Below are 17,698 nucleotides of genomic sequence, written 5' to 3' on the forward strand. Positions count from 1 at the left end.
GTTGAGTCCATGATGCAGCAGCTACAATATTTTCTTCGATGATGATCGTTTCTGTATGTGTTTCTATATATATATGGAGCAGGTTTGGTAGAAACCACCACGTTGACTTGTGTACACTCCAACATATATATATAAATGAAAAGAAATTAACTTATTCGACCCCTAAACTTCAAAGGCCAGGGAGCCCAAGAGAAACCATATATGGAGATTTTAAAGAATTTAAGGCAAATTAAGGGTCGTCAAAGATTAATTTTAGAATTCATCACTAGCAAAATTTCTTAAAGAGTAATACTAACCAAGCAACTAACTAAAAACCACATATAAAACTCCAAAATGACAGTGCACAGCATCTAAAGATGCAATTTATCCACAGAAATAATTATTTATTAAAGAAAAACTAACCACTTTCTACTTTTCTTTAGTTAGAAAAGAATCCAATAATTCTATTTTTGGGCTCGGAGAATCCAATGAATTTAAGTCAAAAGTATGGCATGCATTTCGTGGTGATTAAAAATAATACTAAATGCATCCTCCCAATTTATCTCATACAACTAACGGGGGTTGACCATCCGTAAAGTAATAAATTATGGCTCATTTTTTTAAAGGTATTTAAATTGTGTTTCCAATTAAAATATCTTTTATAAGAAATATATGCCGTGAAAAAAAAATTAATTATCAGTAAGAATCAAACATCGAACATAAGCATAAGTATCAGAAAATTTATGATAATTTATGCACATTATTCAAGTTATATTCTCTTAATTAATAACTATTTAATCTCTTATAAATTTATGCATGTTTAATGATGATAGAAAACATTTATTTGCGTTTAAAAATACTAACATCCCTATTTTTTTTCGTGGGTAACGTGTACAATTATATGGTGATTATAATTTATACTTGTGGTATTCTTAAGTCTGTTATAGAATGAATCATTCAAGATATTTTTCACTTGACACTTTGTTAGCCGTCACAATTTTAATTTTACTGAGATTTTTATCTAAACAAAAAATCTTATCTAAACATTATCTTTCTTGCTATCTTCTGTGTACAACGATATAAATTGAGTTTATTAATAATAATTATAGTTATGAATAAAGATATTTTCTTTTATGGGTGTAACAGCCGTCTTATATGTTTGATCAACTTGTTCGTTGCAAACATTGAATTATTATTAATTAACGTTGTTACGTTGCAATGTAGTAACAAAAAATAACTCATCCTTGGAACGTGTACGTTAACAAGTGTTGATGACATTGGGTGAATGTCTCATGTAAATGATTCATTCTATAAATCAGATTGAAGCATTAATAAAACTTGGTTTTCATGCCATGCCAGTCTTCCTTTTGATTTTGAAATTCGAATATGTGAAAACCATGGTTCCATTAAGCAAGAGACAAGCGGGGGAGATAGGAAGAGAATAGAAAGTGACGTGCAAGATCGCATTGAGACGAATATCAGTGGACTGTACTGGACAATCCAATTTGTATGAAACGAAAAAGGAATAAGGCCCAGAATGGGAATTTGGGCCAGGAGAAGAAAGAAGATGGAGGGTCCATGAATGGAATGGCGTGGCATGGCGTGGCTATGGTGAGTGTGGTAGGTGAAGGAGAAGATAGGAGAGGTCCACTGCGGTTGGTAAAAAAAAGTCTTCTTAAGAGTAAGAAAAAGAGGCCTGAACCGAAAATAGGCTTTGATTGGCAGGAAAGAAAGAAACAAGTCTCACCAACCCCAACTCCTACTATCTCAAATCCCATGGTCATATATTATTATTCCCATTGTGCCCTTTACCAACCAACCAACCCCTTATTATTATTACAAATAGAAATGAAGCACTTGTTTCGTGTTCCTCATCTCTACCTCCACAAATCAATCTCCAGGCTATCTATCAAGTAAGAAAGCTGTTAAGAGGAGGAGAATGGCTGATGATGGAAGCAGGAGGGAATTGATATTCAGGTCGAAGCTTCCGGATATCTACATCCCCAAACATATGCCCCTCCACTCTTACTGCTTCGAGAATTTGAGAGAGTGTGGTTCACGCCCCTGCCTGATCAATGCCCCCACGGGAGACGTCTACAGCTACCACGAGGTGGACAGCACCGCCAGAAAGGTGGCGAGGGGGCTGAAGAAAGAGGGCGTGGAACAGGGCCAGGTCATCATGATCCTCCTCCCCAATTGCCCCGAATTCGTCTTCTCGTTTCTTGGCGCATCCCACCGCGGTGCCATGGCCACTGCCGCCAACCCTTTCTTCACCCCCGCCGAGATTGCAAAGCAAGCCCATGCCTCCAATGCCAAGCTCCTCATCACCCAGGCCTCTTACTACGACAAAGTCAAGGACCTCCGCGACATCAAGCTCGTATTCGTCGACTCTTGTCCCCCCCATACAGAGGAGAAGCAGCATCTCCATTTCTCACATCTGTGTGAGGATAACGGTGACGCTGATGTTGATGTTGATGTTGATATCAAGCCCGATGACGTGGTTGCATTGCCTTATTCTTCGGGAACAACTGGTCTTCCCAAGGGAGTGATGCTGAGCCACAAGGGGCTGGTGACCAGCATTGCTCAGCAGGTTGACGGTGATAATCCCAACCTCTATTACCACTGCCACGACACCATCCTCTGCGTGCTTCCCCTCTTTCACATTTACTCTCTCAACTCCGTTCTTCTCTGTGGCTTGCGTGCCAAGGCTACCATTCTCCTCATGCCCAAGTTCGATATTAACTCCTTGCTTGCTCTCATTCACAAGCACAAAGTCACTATTGCCCCTGTCGTCCCTCCCATTGTTCTCGCCATTTCCAAATCACCCGATCTCCACAAGTACGACCTGTCTTCCATCAGAGTCTTGAAGTCCGGGGGAGCCCCTCTTGGTAAGGAACTCGAAGACACTCTCAGAGCTAAATTCCCCAACGCCAAACTTGGCCAGGTACTACTTTATTTTACTCCCTTATTTTTTAACTTCTTTCTTTTATTTCTCTAGTTTTAAATAACTTTTTTTTATTTATCATGACAAGTTCTCACGTTTTACCCTCACTCTACTTTCAATATTTTTGACATTACAAGTATGGAATTATTAAAAGTTTTAAGTTTATAAATAAATACAGGGATACGGAATGACTGAGGCAGGGCCTGTGCTAACAATGTCTTTAGCTTTTGCTAAAGAACCGATAGACGTGAAACCAGGTGCATGTGGAACCGTTGTAAGAAATGCAGAGATGAAGATTGTCGATCCTGAAACCGGTCATTCTTTACCCAGAAACCAATCCGGTGAAATTTGCATAAGAGGCGACCAGATTATGAAAGGTACCCTTGTGTGCAATTCAAATTAATCATCGGTTTTTAAATTATATTTTCAATATAGTCTTTTTCTTTCTTATCTGTTTAGGGTGTAATCCTACACATTAATCTCTCATTGAGAAAGAAAATGCTCTGAAAAATAAATCATTTTATAACATTTGTTTTATATTAAATATAGTGGGATAGTTATTTCAATTAAAAATTAATTACTTATTTAAAGAAAAAATTCATCCAACTTGTCATTTTTTTCCCATCTCTTTATCTCCTTAATACTCAACAATACATTATGGAAATGTTTAGGAGTGCGACTTTGGGGGGAGCTAGGGGGTGAGGGAGAGAAAAGGACATTTGTTAAAAAAGTTATATGATAATATTCATAAAATAAAATATAGGACATCAAATATATACTATTCATTGGTTCATGCCGGCCAAACATTGATTAAGGTTCATGTGCGGTGTGGTTCTGTTTTTATGAAAAATGAAAAAATATTATTACTTGCACGTCTCAACAAATATACTAACATTGTTTACCTATGGGATTATTGACGAATTAAATTGAACAGGTTATCTAAATGATGGAGAGGCTACAGAGAGAACCATAGACAAAGATGGTTGGTTGCACACAGGTGACATCGGTTACATCGACGATGACGATGAGTTATTCATCGTTGACAGGCTCAAGGAATTGATCAAATACAAAGGATTTCAAGTGGCTCCGGCTGAACTTGAAGCCCTTCTTCTCACTCATCCTAAGATCTCTGATGCTGCTGTTGTTCCGTAAGTCCTCCATCCTCCCAAATTAATTAAATACTATCTCCCATTATCTCTTTAATTAATTAAACTTCAAAATTTCAGAATGAAGGATGAAGCCGCGGGAGAGGTACCTGTTGCATTTGTGGTCATATCAAATGGTTATACCGACACAACCGAGGATGAAATTAAGCAGTTTATCTCCAAACAGGTTTTTTTTCCCCTTCCATATATTCACTATTATTTAATACTTTCTTAATAAATAAATAAAACACGTTATAATTACTTTGCTATTAATTTTCACTTGATCTAATATATATTCATTTTAAAAATAATCTCATTCATGCCGTATTAATATAATTTCTCAATTTTTCTTATAACTGACCCACACCGCTTCTTCCCACCTAATTCTAAATGTCTGGGTCACTTTCAGATATAAATGCGTTTTTTACAGGTTTATTTATGATGTGTACTGTACCTTTCTTAGCCACAAAATAAGGAATGTAATGAGTTGTGGAATTGTGCAGGTGGTGTTTTACAAAAGAATAAACCGAGTATTCTTCATTGATGCAATTCCCAAGTCACCGTCAGGCAAAATCTTGCGCAAGGATCTAAGAGCAAAGATAGCGGCAAGTGTTCCAAAATGAAATTAAACCAAACCCATCATGTTATGGTGTTATTATACGATGCCCGCATAAGCAAGCTTCAACACAAAAGGAAGAGGCGCTGTTGCTTGATCCCGCTAGCTTTTACGTATTTTCTCTTACGTAACAACCGTGTATAAGTTACCAGTGTGATTTTCTTACAGAACTATCTTCTGTAAAGATTTCAATCTGTCAAGGACTTTCACCTTCTATAATATCAAATTGTATTTTTTTATTATAAAATTATATTTAATTGCATTGTTTTAATCTTTTGGGATAGCAAAATTGAAGTGATAAACCTCATTGAAATTTTGCTCGTGATATTAATATGATTTAAGGTTGAATTTCGACGAGACGTTTACAAATATAATTAATTTTAAAGTTACAAAAATTAAATAAACATATGTTTTCTATTTTAATTATTAATAAAAAATTGTTATCAATTAATAATTTCATCAATATATTTTATTTATATTCCTATATCTTACCTATAATAATAAATATTCGACCATGGTAGACTTATTAATTTTTTATACAGTTAATTACCCATACACTTAACTTAGGCTATGTTCGGATTGATGGTTTATGATGGAATGGAAAGGGAATGAAGTGAAAGGAAGTTAAAGTTGTTCCATGATTTAATTTGTAAAAATAAGAATGAAGCATAATGGAAGACGGATAAAATGATTATTTTATTTTTGCAAATTTTACTCTCTAAGAGATAATATATATTTTTAAAAAGATAATATAGAATTGAGAAGCTATATAACCCATACAATTTTGTCCTTTTTCAAACAATAGAATGAATTTTTGTTCTATTCCATTATTAAATATCCAAATAATGAAATAACATTTTAATACATTCCATCTTATTATATTCCTATCCATTTCATTTCATTCTCAATTATTAGTTCAAACATTGATTTAGACTAAAATGCAACCTTTTTCTGTTGTTGCATTTATGCAACTATATTCTGTGGGATAAGTTATTCTGCAAAAAATATTATTTTTCAAGTCATTATTACAAAACAAAAGTGATTTTTGTCTACATCATATGTTATATAAATAAAATTGCAAAATTCTTACAAACAAAATTTGTCACAATGAAAATACAAAAAATGATGAACACTTTAAGCACTTTATTAAAATATACTTACTAAAGATTGATATCAATAAAATTAAAAATATAATCATATCTTAAAATAAACCAACTGCAATATGTACATATCGAATTATTACTAATGTGTAGAATGGCAAAAATGGTGTTAAAACCTATAATCCAATACAAACTATCAAAATCTCTTACTAGCTTTGGTTTTGTTTCTCCCAACAAAATATTCATATACATAATCATGAAATGAATCTCTGACAAAATTTTTAAGAAATTCAACTACAACAAGTAAGGCATATATTTTAGTCGATAATCCAAATCTTGGTAATAAGTAATTAACCAATTGTGCGTATAAAGGACTTTATTAAAATGAGAGACAAGGCTAATAATCTATCTTAGCCAGATAAGAGAAACCCTTCTTCAATGTCCATTATCTCCTTTTCCTCCTTTATTCATCCCTCTTCTTCTATCCATATAAGCTTTTAAAGTATAAAGTCTTTCGTGATAATAAGAAGTTAAAATTCCATTATTGGGAACCTAGCAGTCAAAGGTCCTTGTAATGTAATTTTTCCTTACTATCTATTTAATGCAATGTCAATTTTTATTGTTTCTTTCATGTGCTTTATTGTTATTATGTAGTCTGATCATCCATGCATATGTTTAGTGATTAGGCATTGAGAGGTGTTTAATTTCTAAAGAACTGGAAAAGGACATTTAAACAACTCATTGCTAGGGATATAGTAATTTTGTTTTGTCTATGCATACATCTTCAAACTTCATGCAATTTACTGTTTTATCTCTGTAAAGGAATTTAAGAGAAAGAATAGATAAATTAGGCTTTTCATCGTGAGGGATCAAGGTTGAGTATCATAGTAGACGTGGATGGAAATTGGAATATTATTAAATAGAGAAACACATTAACATTGCATTAAGGATAATTAGGCATGTTAGGTCCCAATATATTTTAAATTCTGAATTTACCTTTAATCATCATCTTTATCTTTTATCTTTATCATTTTTTAATTTAAATTTTTATCTTATTTTCTACCTCTCTTTATCTTTTATTTTAAATTCCTTATCTCTTGCTTGTAAATTGAATTTGAATCAATTTAAGTATAAACAAAGTTTCTGTGAATTCGACACTCGGACTTCCGAGTACTTTACTACTTGAGACAAATTGATGCACTTGTCAATAAGTTAACAATGACAAAAAAACAAAGGGATTTTGTTGCGAACATAGAGATGAGTCGATTAGTGGTGGTGATTTCATGAATTCCAACCCAAATTGGACAGAAAAGGAAAGGAAAAATGTTAAGGTTTTGTGTTTTAGAGAAATTTTTGGAAAAAGGAATCAAAAAATGAAAAGAAAAATATGAAAAGATGAATAAGGATTGAACGAAGGTAGGTATTTGTCGGAATCAGTGACTCGTGACTCATGACAGAGGACAATAGCGGTGGCCGAAAATCGCCTCACGACGACAAAGACTAAAATAAGAGGAATTTTGTTACGTACATGGAGAGGAGACAATTGATGGTGATGATTTCTTAGTTCACGACTGAAGTTGACCGAAAAAAGAAAGGTTGAACATGAAGTGGATGAAATGAAGAAATCATAGATCTGAGATTGAAACTTCACTTTGACGAAGAGGAAAAAGGTAATTGGAGAAAGATGTGTAAATTTTCTCAAAAAAAAGAAAGAAAAAGAAAAAGGTAAATGAAAAAGAAAAAATAAAAAAAAAGGAAACAATGATGAAGTACAACGAAGAAAAGAAAAAATTAAGATAGATTCATAACTCTGATACTATGATAGAATTCGTGGTATAAAGATAAAAAAGAAAAAAAAAACTAAATATTATTTTAGATAATGCTCAAATGAGCAAATCAATTACAAAATGTGCATCTCTTGACTTATATAGCATCTAATCCTATATCTCTAATATCTCCCGTTCTCTTTCCTACAAGAATGTCCTTATAGGTCATCGTTTGGGGGGTTTTCCTTATCCTCCTCTACTACATCATATGATATTTACATTGACGATTCCTTAGGAAAACCTTGATCTCCTTTAACTTTTTCTTGCTTCTTCCCACTGACGAGTGCTAAGCCTTTCTATTATGATTGTATTCACTTATGGAACTTATTTTGTCGGGAGAAAAAAAGCGCATAAGCCTTATTATAAATAACACAAGAAAATATGAAAAATGCAGTTATAACTACAAAATTGTCTTGAGTTCCTACCGTATCAACATTCTAAATTTCCAATGCCCAATTCTAGAAACCAAAAAAAAAAAAAAAAACGTATGAACCACAAAATACAAAATGAAAGAAAGCTTTGCATTGATTGGTTACTTTCAACGTGATTCATTGGAGATGAGAGCCCAAAGGCTACAACATTTTATGGTGAATGAATGAAAGCTATGGAGATAAAAATAATACAGTAACACATACACTCAAAATTCAATATATAATACAAGGCTGGAAATTTTCAGTACAGTAAATTGCCCGTGACCACATCAGGGGTTCCCAGGTCATGTTGAATGCAAGAATCTTCCTGAACCCTTTCAAAAATCCTGCTTACTACCTTTATGGTACAGAAAGGGGAAAGAAATGCAGCATTGACAATTGCCATACCTACACTAAATATTTAGTCATCACCTGTACCAGATTCCACAAGCAGCATTACAACAGGCCCTAAGCATATGTCAAATAAACAGCCAAACATAATCCTAAAGAAGTTTCATTTTTTATAAGCAAATAGCCTGATGTAGAACTACTAGTAGTGGCTACACGACTAGATCTATAGTCAAAACTGATTGATGTCAAACTGACAGAAGCCAAAACATGGACATTTTAATATCTTATCTAGGGGATACACTATATTTACCATAATATAAACCCCTCTATCTTCACTTCTACTTAGGCCAAAAAGATTGATAACAATGCAGAGTATATCAGAAAAGATAAAGTGATCAAACCAGTAGGTCTTGATGAACAAACTCCGATAGGCAACATGATGAGGCATGTGACTAAAATACTACATGGGTTCAGCGTTCCAAAAGGTAAGTTCAAGGTACACTTCTACGTGCAAACATTTGTTTGTGCGGGGTGGGGGAAGTGTCAACTTAGCTAAAGCATTTGGAAAGAAATTCCCCTAGCTGAAAGTTCTAGAATTTTATCGTGGCTTAATTGCAAAAAATGTACCCTATTTTTCTCATTTCACTAAATCGGTCCCCTTTTTTTTAATTCATTATCGGAGTCCCCCTATTTTTCAAAATTCACTATCTGAGTCCCTGAGGAAAAATTGAACACTGACTATTAGCTTAAAACGTCGACTATCACCTGTTCGCATATAATTATTCGTTTAAGAGGTATTTATGTGTTTAGAAAATATCATTATTGGTAACTAAAGTAATTAATTATTTACGTTATTTTCAATTTATCCTCATCAGTAATTAGGTAACTAACAATTATCTCATAAACAATTACCTCAACCCCAAAACATAAACTTCATCCACCCAAAATCCCTATTCCCAAAATCAACAACACAAACCCAAACTAAGCAACGAAAACATTAGATGCGTAAAATAAGTTAACGGTCAACATTTAATTTTCCTCTAAGAATCCAAATAGTGAATTTTAAAAAATAGGGAAACTCCGATAGTGAATTAAAAAATAGGAGACTGTTTTTACAATTAAGCCTTTTATCTTTTCAACAAAAAAACCCATTTGTCTCCAAATTAATTAGGCAATAATGAATAAGCATATCAGATAGTAAGAATATAAACTACTAGGGATTTTAGTGATTCACCTAAATTCATCATATACTCTGTTTAGCAGAAATGTGGCACTACCAAATTCACTTTTGGTATTACAAACTTAAACTAGACAGATGGCATGTCATGAATCTGGAAGGGTCCAAGTTCAAAAATCCAGAAGTTCATATCGTTTAACAGAAAATATATGCATATCTTGAGAAGCAATGGGGAAGAGACAGGTAGGTGGATACATGAAACTAAGCATGCTTGTTGTTGGAGATTTACTAAGCACAAAAAGAAATAGAGGAGATTCATCTAGATTCTGCATTATATAACTCTACCGTGAATCTATGCAGTATATTCTCGGTAACTCACCACTTTTAGGGTCTACATGTACGAAAAAACTGGCAGCAACTATTAGATAGCATAGAATAAGCATCAACCCTTTAAAATAATTTGAGGTTCCTTCCTGCATGGAATAACGCAAATTTAAAATGGTTGTTACAAACATAAGTAATAGTGGCAACAAAAAAAAAACTCTATATATAAACCTATCACACACAAATCAAGCACGTGCAATAAAAAGTTAATGCTTTGACCAAACATCTCGACCATCGATTGTTTATGTTGAAAAAACATTAATAACTGCTACCAACACAATTTACAGGCGCAAGTAAGAAATAACATACCTGCATCATAAATGCAACTACTAACACAGTGATAAAAAGCGTGGCAGTCTCGAATAGTTGAAAATTCAAGTCCATTTCTTTTCCCATGCACCATCCAACAACTACACAGAAAGGGATCTACAATTTTCAAGAGATCAAGAACCATCAACTTTCTCCAATGATCATCATCTGATTAACTAATTTTAAAAAGTTAATAAACTCAAGAAATGTCCTCCTATGACAAGAAGAAATCCAGGATAGTTTAATCACAAAAAGATATAGTAAATGTATACCCCAAACAACTTAATAACATTTAATAACAGTTCGAGGCCATACCACAAACATAGATATCTGTGTAGACGATCCAATAGCAACTCCAATAGTGATATCCTGAGGAGAGATTGAATCCATTAGCAGATTAACAATATTCATAGAATAAAGAGTAGGCTTTGAAAGCCACTTACAAGCTTGTCCTTCACGGCAAACATGATAGCACTGGCATGTTCTGCAGCATTGCCTACAATTGGAAGCAAGATGACAGAAATAAAAGCCACTGACATATTCAATGACTCAGATGCTCCCTGCAAGAGACCAGAAACACAATGTCAATGAATGAACTTATGATGCAGAATTTATGGATAATAGGAATATTGTGAATGTATGAATACAGAGTTTTGATGATGTCAAAGTAAAATCAAACAAGGTTGTTTCAACAAACATTATTGCTTCAAGATTAATTCAAGGTCAAACAAATAAGATCAAGAAAAAGATAAGGTCTCAAATAATCTCACTGGTTGATTGATTTTTGCCTTAAAACAAATTGTTTCCAAGAGATCAAAGGCTCTAGTAATCGATTACTAGGCAATGTAATCGATTACCAGGAGACAAGTTTACAAATCAGCTTTTAAAAAAGATTTTGAAATTTGAATTTTGAATCTTGTAATTGATTACCAGATGTTTGTAAAAGATTACCAGTAACGGAACTCTTGAAATTCAAATTGAAAAGTCATAACCTTTAAAATATAACTGTGTAATCGATTACCAGTGAGAAAATTTCAGAAAAGCTTTTTGAAAAGACACATCTATTCAAACCATTTTGAAAAGGTACAATGAGCCTATATATATATGTGTGTGTGTGTCTGACTTCGAAAAGCAAGAGAGGGATGTTCTAAGATAACTTAATTATCAAATGCTCTCTCAACAACTATTAGGCAAACACTTACAAATTTATTGAAAATTCATCTAGGAATTTCAATTTGTATTATCATCTCTAAAGGAGAGAAATTCCTCTAGGAACTTCAATTTGTATCATCTACTTTAAAGAAGAAAAATCTTTCTATTCATCTCATAAACTAAATTGTAATCAAGAGATTGGTTGTCTCTTGGATTGTGAGAATTGTAATCAAGAGACTGGTTGTCTCTTGGAGAATCTTGAACACAAGGACGAGAGATCCTAAGGTGTGTTCAAAGTCTGTAAAGGATTTATAGAGATAGTGAAAAATCTCAAGCGGATTGCTTGAGGACTGAACGTAAGCATGGGAAGTAACCGAACTAGTATAAATCGAATTTGCAATTCTCTCTTCCCTTATCTTATTTATTTTATTGCAATCAAGTTTGTCTTGCACGTTTAAAGAACATTATTAAATTGATTGTTGTTTCTTCTTCTTCTTCTGCATTCTGAGCCTATCATATATCATTTAAAAGGAGGATAAAATTTGTTAGTGGAAATTTTGTAAGATTTAAGTCACCTCCCCCCTCTTAAGTTATTGAGGCTACTTGTCTAACAAATATTACAGTTTTTTATTGTCAACAAGGACAAGAAAGGTAGAGATATTGTAAGAGTATATAATCTCAAACCACAAAGCAATCACAGCTAACTTTGTCAAAGTGGAGTGATTAGGTCCAGGCAAAATAAAGATTTAGCAGCACTACATTCGGCCCAACTAATATAGAATCTGTTCATTCTGTCCCTGTTTAGTTTCTGGCTCAACTAAGGTTTTTGGTGAGGACAAGTGTGTGAAACCCCTCTGTTGTCATATTTCCTTTTCTATGGAAGACTTTCAAATCTCCCATTAATTGCATTCTGTTATATAGCATGGGTCAATGGGAAGGGGACAGGTATTCCTTTTGTCCTCTTCTCTCACCACCCAAAATATATTTTAAATTATAATTATAAAACAAATAGAATAGCAGTCATCTAGCAATCTGGCATAATGTTTTTCGGGGTGACACCTTTGTGCCACTATTCACTACTATGATTGTACGGGGTAAAGCCTTAAAACAATCCTTTTTGTTTCTTACCATTTCTTAAATACCAACATTCCACCACCAAGAATTCTTATCTCAGTTCAAAATCTTTTGATTCACTCAAGATTGCTTTAACAATCTTCTTAACTTTCTTAGACATCTATCTCATTCAAATAAAGTTAGCACTACTTTTTGATTTTCAATTATCTTTAATAATTTTTTTCTTCGAAGTCAAATGTTTATCACCCTTGAGTTGTCACCACCTGATTCTTGGATTAATAACTTGGTTTTGTATTTACGGCTCTAAAAAAAGAACATCAAGGATCAAGATATTATATCGTGTAGTGAGACTCTTTCTTGGAATCATTTACAAACCTTGCAAATAAAACCAACAAAAATTAAGAAAACCAACAAAAATTAAGAAAATCAACAAATATAAAGGCTCAAATTCAACAATCCACGAGAATAGAAGCTCTAGTGGTACAACAATAGAAATTAATGATCAAGAAATTCTGAAAATGATATAGCTATACCTGTATGGCGTCTACAAGGTATCCAGACAATATAGATACCCATGCTGTCAAGATAGCAAGCCAGATTATTGCCTCCCATTGAGTTAATTCATGTTCTTCCTCCTCATCAGAATTTTCACCATTATCTCCTTCCTACATTATGAAGTGTGGAGATTATGTGAAAATGCACTGTTGAGTAATAAAGAAAAAAAGGCATTCAATAGGCACCAATCCATTTCAAAATATATGTAATAATTTAATATTCCGATCAACTTTAAAATAAAAACCCCACCAGAAGAGTGAAAACATAAATTAAAAAGGATGCTTTTTACCTTTTCTAATACATGCAAGAACAATCCACTCAAACTGACATCCATCAAAATGTAAAGCCACATACTTGCGTTATGTAGTGGCGGATCTTGGTTATGACAGGAGTCATTCCCCCAACTTTATACACTAAAGATTTTCTATAATACTCTCAAATACTTTGTAAAGTTGTTTATTTCTCAATTATTAATGATTTTAAGACATTGAAAGAGCATAAAGAAGCACTTTAATTGAAGGTCATTTTTAGTCTTTTTCTTTATTATTATAGACAATTTTATGTCAATATTGCACTTCAAGATTTTGCTTTTGACAACATTGATTCTTGTAGCTGATTTAAACATCAATAACACTTTTCATACAACTATTTCATTAATTAATTACCTTTTCAAACAATAAGCTATATTTTTTTTTGCCTTTTTCTATGACTTTGATATCCTCATTCTCTATAACATTCTCAAATACTTTGTAAAGTTGTTTATTTCTCAATTATTAATGATTTTAAGACAATGAAAAAACATAAAGAAACACTTTAATTGAAGGTAATTTTTAGTCTTTTTCTTTATTATTATAGATAAATTTATGTCAATATGGCACTTCAAGATTTTGCTTTTGATAACATTGATTCTTATAGCTGATTTAAGCATCAACAACACTTTTCATACAACTATTTCATTAATTAATTACCTTTTCAAACAATAAGCTATATTTTTCTTACCGTTTTCAAACTCATTTTTTCTATGACTTTGATATCCTCATTCTCTATAAGACTTATACAAGATGACTTGAACCAGCAAATTTTTCCTGCATCTGGATTTTTCATGCAAATTTGTCTATGATTTTTTCACAAATTATTTCTAGACGAAATTTCATAAATTTTGCTATGATTTTGGAGAAAAAAATATTATTATTTCCTCAAGTTAGTTTAAAATTTCATAGATTTTTTTTTTCGTATTCTCATACAAAATAAAAAAAAAATGCTTCTTAAGAAATTCTTTTCACGAAAATATATAAAGATAAATTCTCTAGATTATTTTATTCGGTAGCAAATGAGGAAATAAAAATCAGAAAAAAAAAACTTAAAATAAAAAAAGAAGATATTTTAATATCATAAAATGAAATTAAGAAAATAGTTAATAATAAGCTTAAATTAACTTTTGGTGCCCATAATTTCACGATTGTGCACTTTTGGTCCTTGAAATTTAGTCCCTTGAGTTTTCAAAATTGGGCAATTTTGGCCTACCGCTAGTCTGTAGACAATTTTTTAACAAAAACTGTTGATGTGACACATTATTGATGACATGGGAGTGACATGCTGATGTGATGAATTATGTGACAGTTTAACACATGCTGATATGACACTAATAATGAATGATGTCAGCATGTCAATGCCAAGTTAGCACAATGTCTGCAACATCAGCATATGTATTGGATTGTCATGTCACCATATCATCATTAACATGTCACATTAGTATTTTTTATTAAAAAACTATGAACCAAAATTGCTCAATTTTTAAAGCATGAGATCAAATGTGCAATAGAAAAAATTTCATGAACCAAAATTGCACAATCATGAAACTTATCAAACTATAGAGATCAAAAGTGGATTTAAGCCTTAATAATATCATGATATGCCTAAAATCACCCATAAGAAATGATATTATCGAAACCATTACATTTTATTTATATACATTATAAACTTTATTATTTGTCCTTCCAAATTTTTTTCTTAAGCTCCACTAGTGCCAATTTAGTCATTTCTCCCCGTTCTTCATTTTTTTAATATATTTTCCACTCACTTTTTTGGTAAAATGGTTAAGTTAATAAAATATTTGAGTATAGCAGTCCAAACAAAACACCTTTTTGTCGTTGTGTTTTTGGGGAGGGGTAGTAAGAATATGCATTGTCGACAAATACATGATCATTTGTATCTTTCATTCACTAAACTCAACCTTGTATCTTAAATTTTTAAGTTTAACTTGTAAAATCAGGCCCTACTAGCAAAATGATGATTAGTAAAGGCTCATTTGGTGGCAAGGATATGATAGAATATAAGAAAAGATAAGAGCATGATAAGCAGGATAAGCTTTACTTTAATCCTATTCGATGTTTGGTGGATAATGACCAAATAATGATAAGTGGTGGTGGCAACAACAATGGTAGTGGTGGTAGTGGTGGTAGCGGTAATAACAACAACGATAATGATGACGATAATGATGGTGATAATGGTGATTATAAGGTGAGACGAAAGAAGGGAGAGAGAGAGTGACAATCCTATCTTATTGCTTTCTAACTTAACTCTTACCTCAGGATAAGAAATACACTGCATCCACAGGATAGACACCAAACAATTGATTACAGGAGGATAAGATAGTTATCCTGGCCACTAAATGAGCCCTGAATGTATAATACTAGTTAACACAGTGACAAGACAATGACTGAATGATTAATTAAATGGCCATAGTTGTAACTAGTGCCAAATATATATTCATCTCCTTAAATATTATAAAAACTCCAAACATCTAATGTACCTCAGTCAGTGATCAGTGCAGCGTATTTTCTAAAACGGAAAAAAAGTATAACAAAAAATAGATGGGCTTCACCCCTTGCACATCACATGATAATTATACATCATAAACCTAAAAGACAAAAGGCTAAAAATAATTTTTAAAAAATGGGGCAAAAGAACTAACCTCGTCAACTGGACTATAAACATTTTGCTGACTTCTAAGTTGAAAGAAAAGGTAGCTTGCATAGGCCAGTAGCATTATGCAGCTGCTAAATCTTGAAAGAGATAAGACTGACTTCCCTTGATGAACTTCGGAGTGAGTAAAGTAAAGCACAGCAGGAAATAGTATTCCCATTACAGCCATCAAGAGTAACCCAGAATTGACAACAGCAGCTGCCTGTTGCAAAGGCGGACTACAATGTGAAGTCTGTGACATCAGGAGGAAGCAGAAATGAATGGGGTGATGATATGTACCTTATCAAAAACCTGCACTTTTTTGTAGTGGACAATGCCACCAGTAAAGAATGCACAGCCAAGAACTAGAAGCATATTTGACAAGATTGAACCGAGTAAAGATTGCTGAACAACCCTTATCATATTGCTTTCCAATGCATAAATTGATATAATCATTTCAGTTGCATTGCCGAATGTGGCATTAAGCAGACCCCCAACTGCAAATATGAACAGAAGTGAGTTGAATTGACGAAGCAGACAAAGGGATAGAATGATAAATAGGAAAAGAAAAAGAAAATAAATGAGGATACCTGTGGGTCCTGTGTAGAAGGCAAGCTGCCTGGAGGAATCAAAGAAAGAAAAGGGATTGGGGGTGTTAGAAGTAATAGTGAGGAGAAGGTGAAGTAAAATCAAAAGACTTACTCGGTAGCATAACCGAGGCGTTCTGCCAAAGGAGTAATCCCCAATAAGGTGAAGAAAAAGACCCATCCCTAGGAAAAGAAGAAAGAGATATGAGATAGGAGAGGAGAGGGAAATAAAAAGGAAGGGAAAGGGGGAAAAATACATGGTGTCCAGTTAGATAATGTAGGAGAATGGCCAATGGACCAAAGGGAAGCAAGAGGTTGATCTTGGCTTTAATTAAGACGACGTATATACTCCTGCTGATACGTGTTGTGTTAAAGATGGATGAGCTCCGCAAATCTACAACGCTTGTGTCCTCAAAATCGAAGCTGTGTAATTGTTGGAGGACTTTAGAAGAGGAAGATGCTAAGGGAGTATCGTCGGCGTCGTGGTGGTCGTGAAAACTATGACGGTCTATCTTGTCCTCTAGAACGGAACCCATCATCAAGAGATCTAGCAAAGCGAGGGTTGGATCGGGTCAAAATATGCTATGGAGGAGATTAGAAGAGAAGAGACTCGACTCGACTCAAACAGAAACAAGAGGTGTAAGTCTCTTGGGATGGCTGAGATTTAGGGATATCCTTCCTTCCTATTTGGCGTTGGATGGCCGGCAACTATGCGATGGCAAGTCACCAGTCACTAGTCACACCTGCTATGCGAACCTTCCCCGAAATCTCTCCCCTTTTTCCTTAAATCATCATCAAATTACCAAATACTACTCTTAAGCTTAATAGTCAATATATTTTCCTTTTCTTCTTCTCATTAAATAACTACTGCCCATGTGTCTTGTCACCCCCTCTCTCACAAATTTCATTACATTATATTAATTATTATACATCATCCCTAGTTTTTCTACTAAACTCCCTTCTTATTATTACTACCACTACCTTCCATATCTTAAGTCCATATTCACATGATTTGCTTATACCCAGTTGGCAAATTTAGTTATAGTAAATTCTCTATTTTTAATCACGTTTTCTTTTTATTCAAATCAAAACTTTCTTAAATGAATTCAATTCTCTGTTTATTCA

General features: G+C 33.4%; 2 protein-coding genes across 2 annotated transcripts; one reads left to right on the forward strand and one right to left on the reverse strand.

Moving 5' to 3' along the window:
- The first annotated feature begins 1,831 nt into the window (after positions 1–1,831).
- LOC114376474 (4-coumarate--CoA ligase 1) lies at positions 1,832–4,946 on the forward strand. The gene is made up of 5 exons (XM_028334614.1): positions 1,832–2,923; positions 3,102–3,300; positions 3,858–4,071; positions 4,150–4,255; positions 4,572–4,946. The coding sequence occupies exons 1-5, from the start codon at positions 1,919–1,921 to the stop codon at positions 4,689–4,691; spliced, it is 1,644 nt and encodes a 547-aa protein (XP_028190415.1). The 5' UTR covers positions 1,832–1,918; the 3' UTR covers positions 4,692–4,946.
- Positions 4,947–8,110: 3,164 nt separating this feature from the next.
- On the reverse strand, positions 8,111–17,378 carry LOC114376444 (vacuolar cation/proton exchanger 3-like). The gene is made up of 11 exons (XM_028334563.1): positions 16,831–17,378; positions 16,689–16,756; positions 16,577–16,605; positions 16,287–16,483; positions 15,997–16,209; positions 13,001–13,132; positions 10,685–10,801; positions 10,557–10,610; positions 10,242–10,358; positions 9,928–10,021; positions 8,111–8,452 (listed from the first exon to the last, which is right to left on the reverse strand). The coding sequence occupies exons 1-11, from the start codon at positions 17,110–17,112 to the stop codon at positions 8,442–8,444; spliced, it is 1,314 nt and encodes a 437-aa protein (XP_028190364.1). The 5' UTR covers positions 17,113–17,378; the 3' UTR covers positions 8,111–8,441.
- Positions 17,379–17,698: the final 320 nt, after the last annotated feature.

The sequence above is a fragment of the Glycine soja genome, chromosome 11 (assembly GCF_004193775.1).
Source record: "Glycine soja cultivar W05 chromosome 11, ASM419377v2, whole genome shotgun sequence".
NCBI lineage: Eukaryota > Viridiplantae > Streptophyta > Magnoliopsida > Fabales > Fabaceae > Glycine > Glycine soja.

Bases quoted from the DNA above. Each gene is read 5' to 3' on its own strand.
- LOC114376474 (XM_028334614.1), top strand. From the start codon at position 1,919: ATGGCTGATGATGGAAGCAGGAGGGAATTGATATTCAGGTCGAAGCTT. The intron at 2,924-3,101 runs GTACTACTTTAT...AAATAAATACAG, and splicing joins CCAACGCCAAACTTGGCCAG to GGATACGGAATGACTGAGGC. The intron at 4,256-4,571 runs GTTTTTTTTCCC...GGAATTGTGCAG, and splicing joins AGCAGTTTATCTCCAAACAG to GTGGTGTTTTACAAAAGAAT.
- LOC114376444 (XM_028334563.1), bottom strand. From the start codon at position 17,112: ATGATGGGTTCCGTTCTAGAGGACAAGATAGACCGTCATAGTTTTCAC. The intron at 13,133-15,996 runs GTTAGTTCTTTT...TTCATAATGTAG, and splicing joins TTTATAGTCCAGTTGACGAG to GAAGGAGATAATGGTGAAAA. The intron at 10,359-10,556 runs GTATGGCCTCGA...TGAAAATTGTAG, and splicing joins CACAGATATCTATGTTTGTG to ATCCCTTTCTGTGTAGTTGT.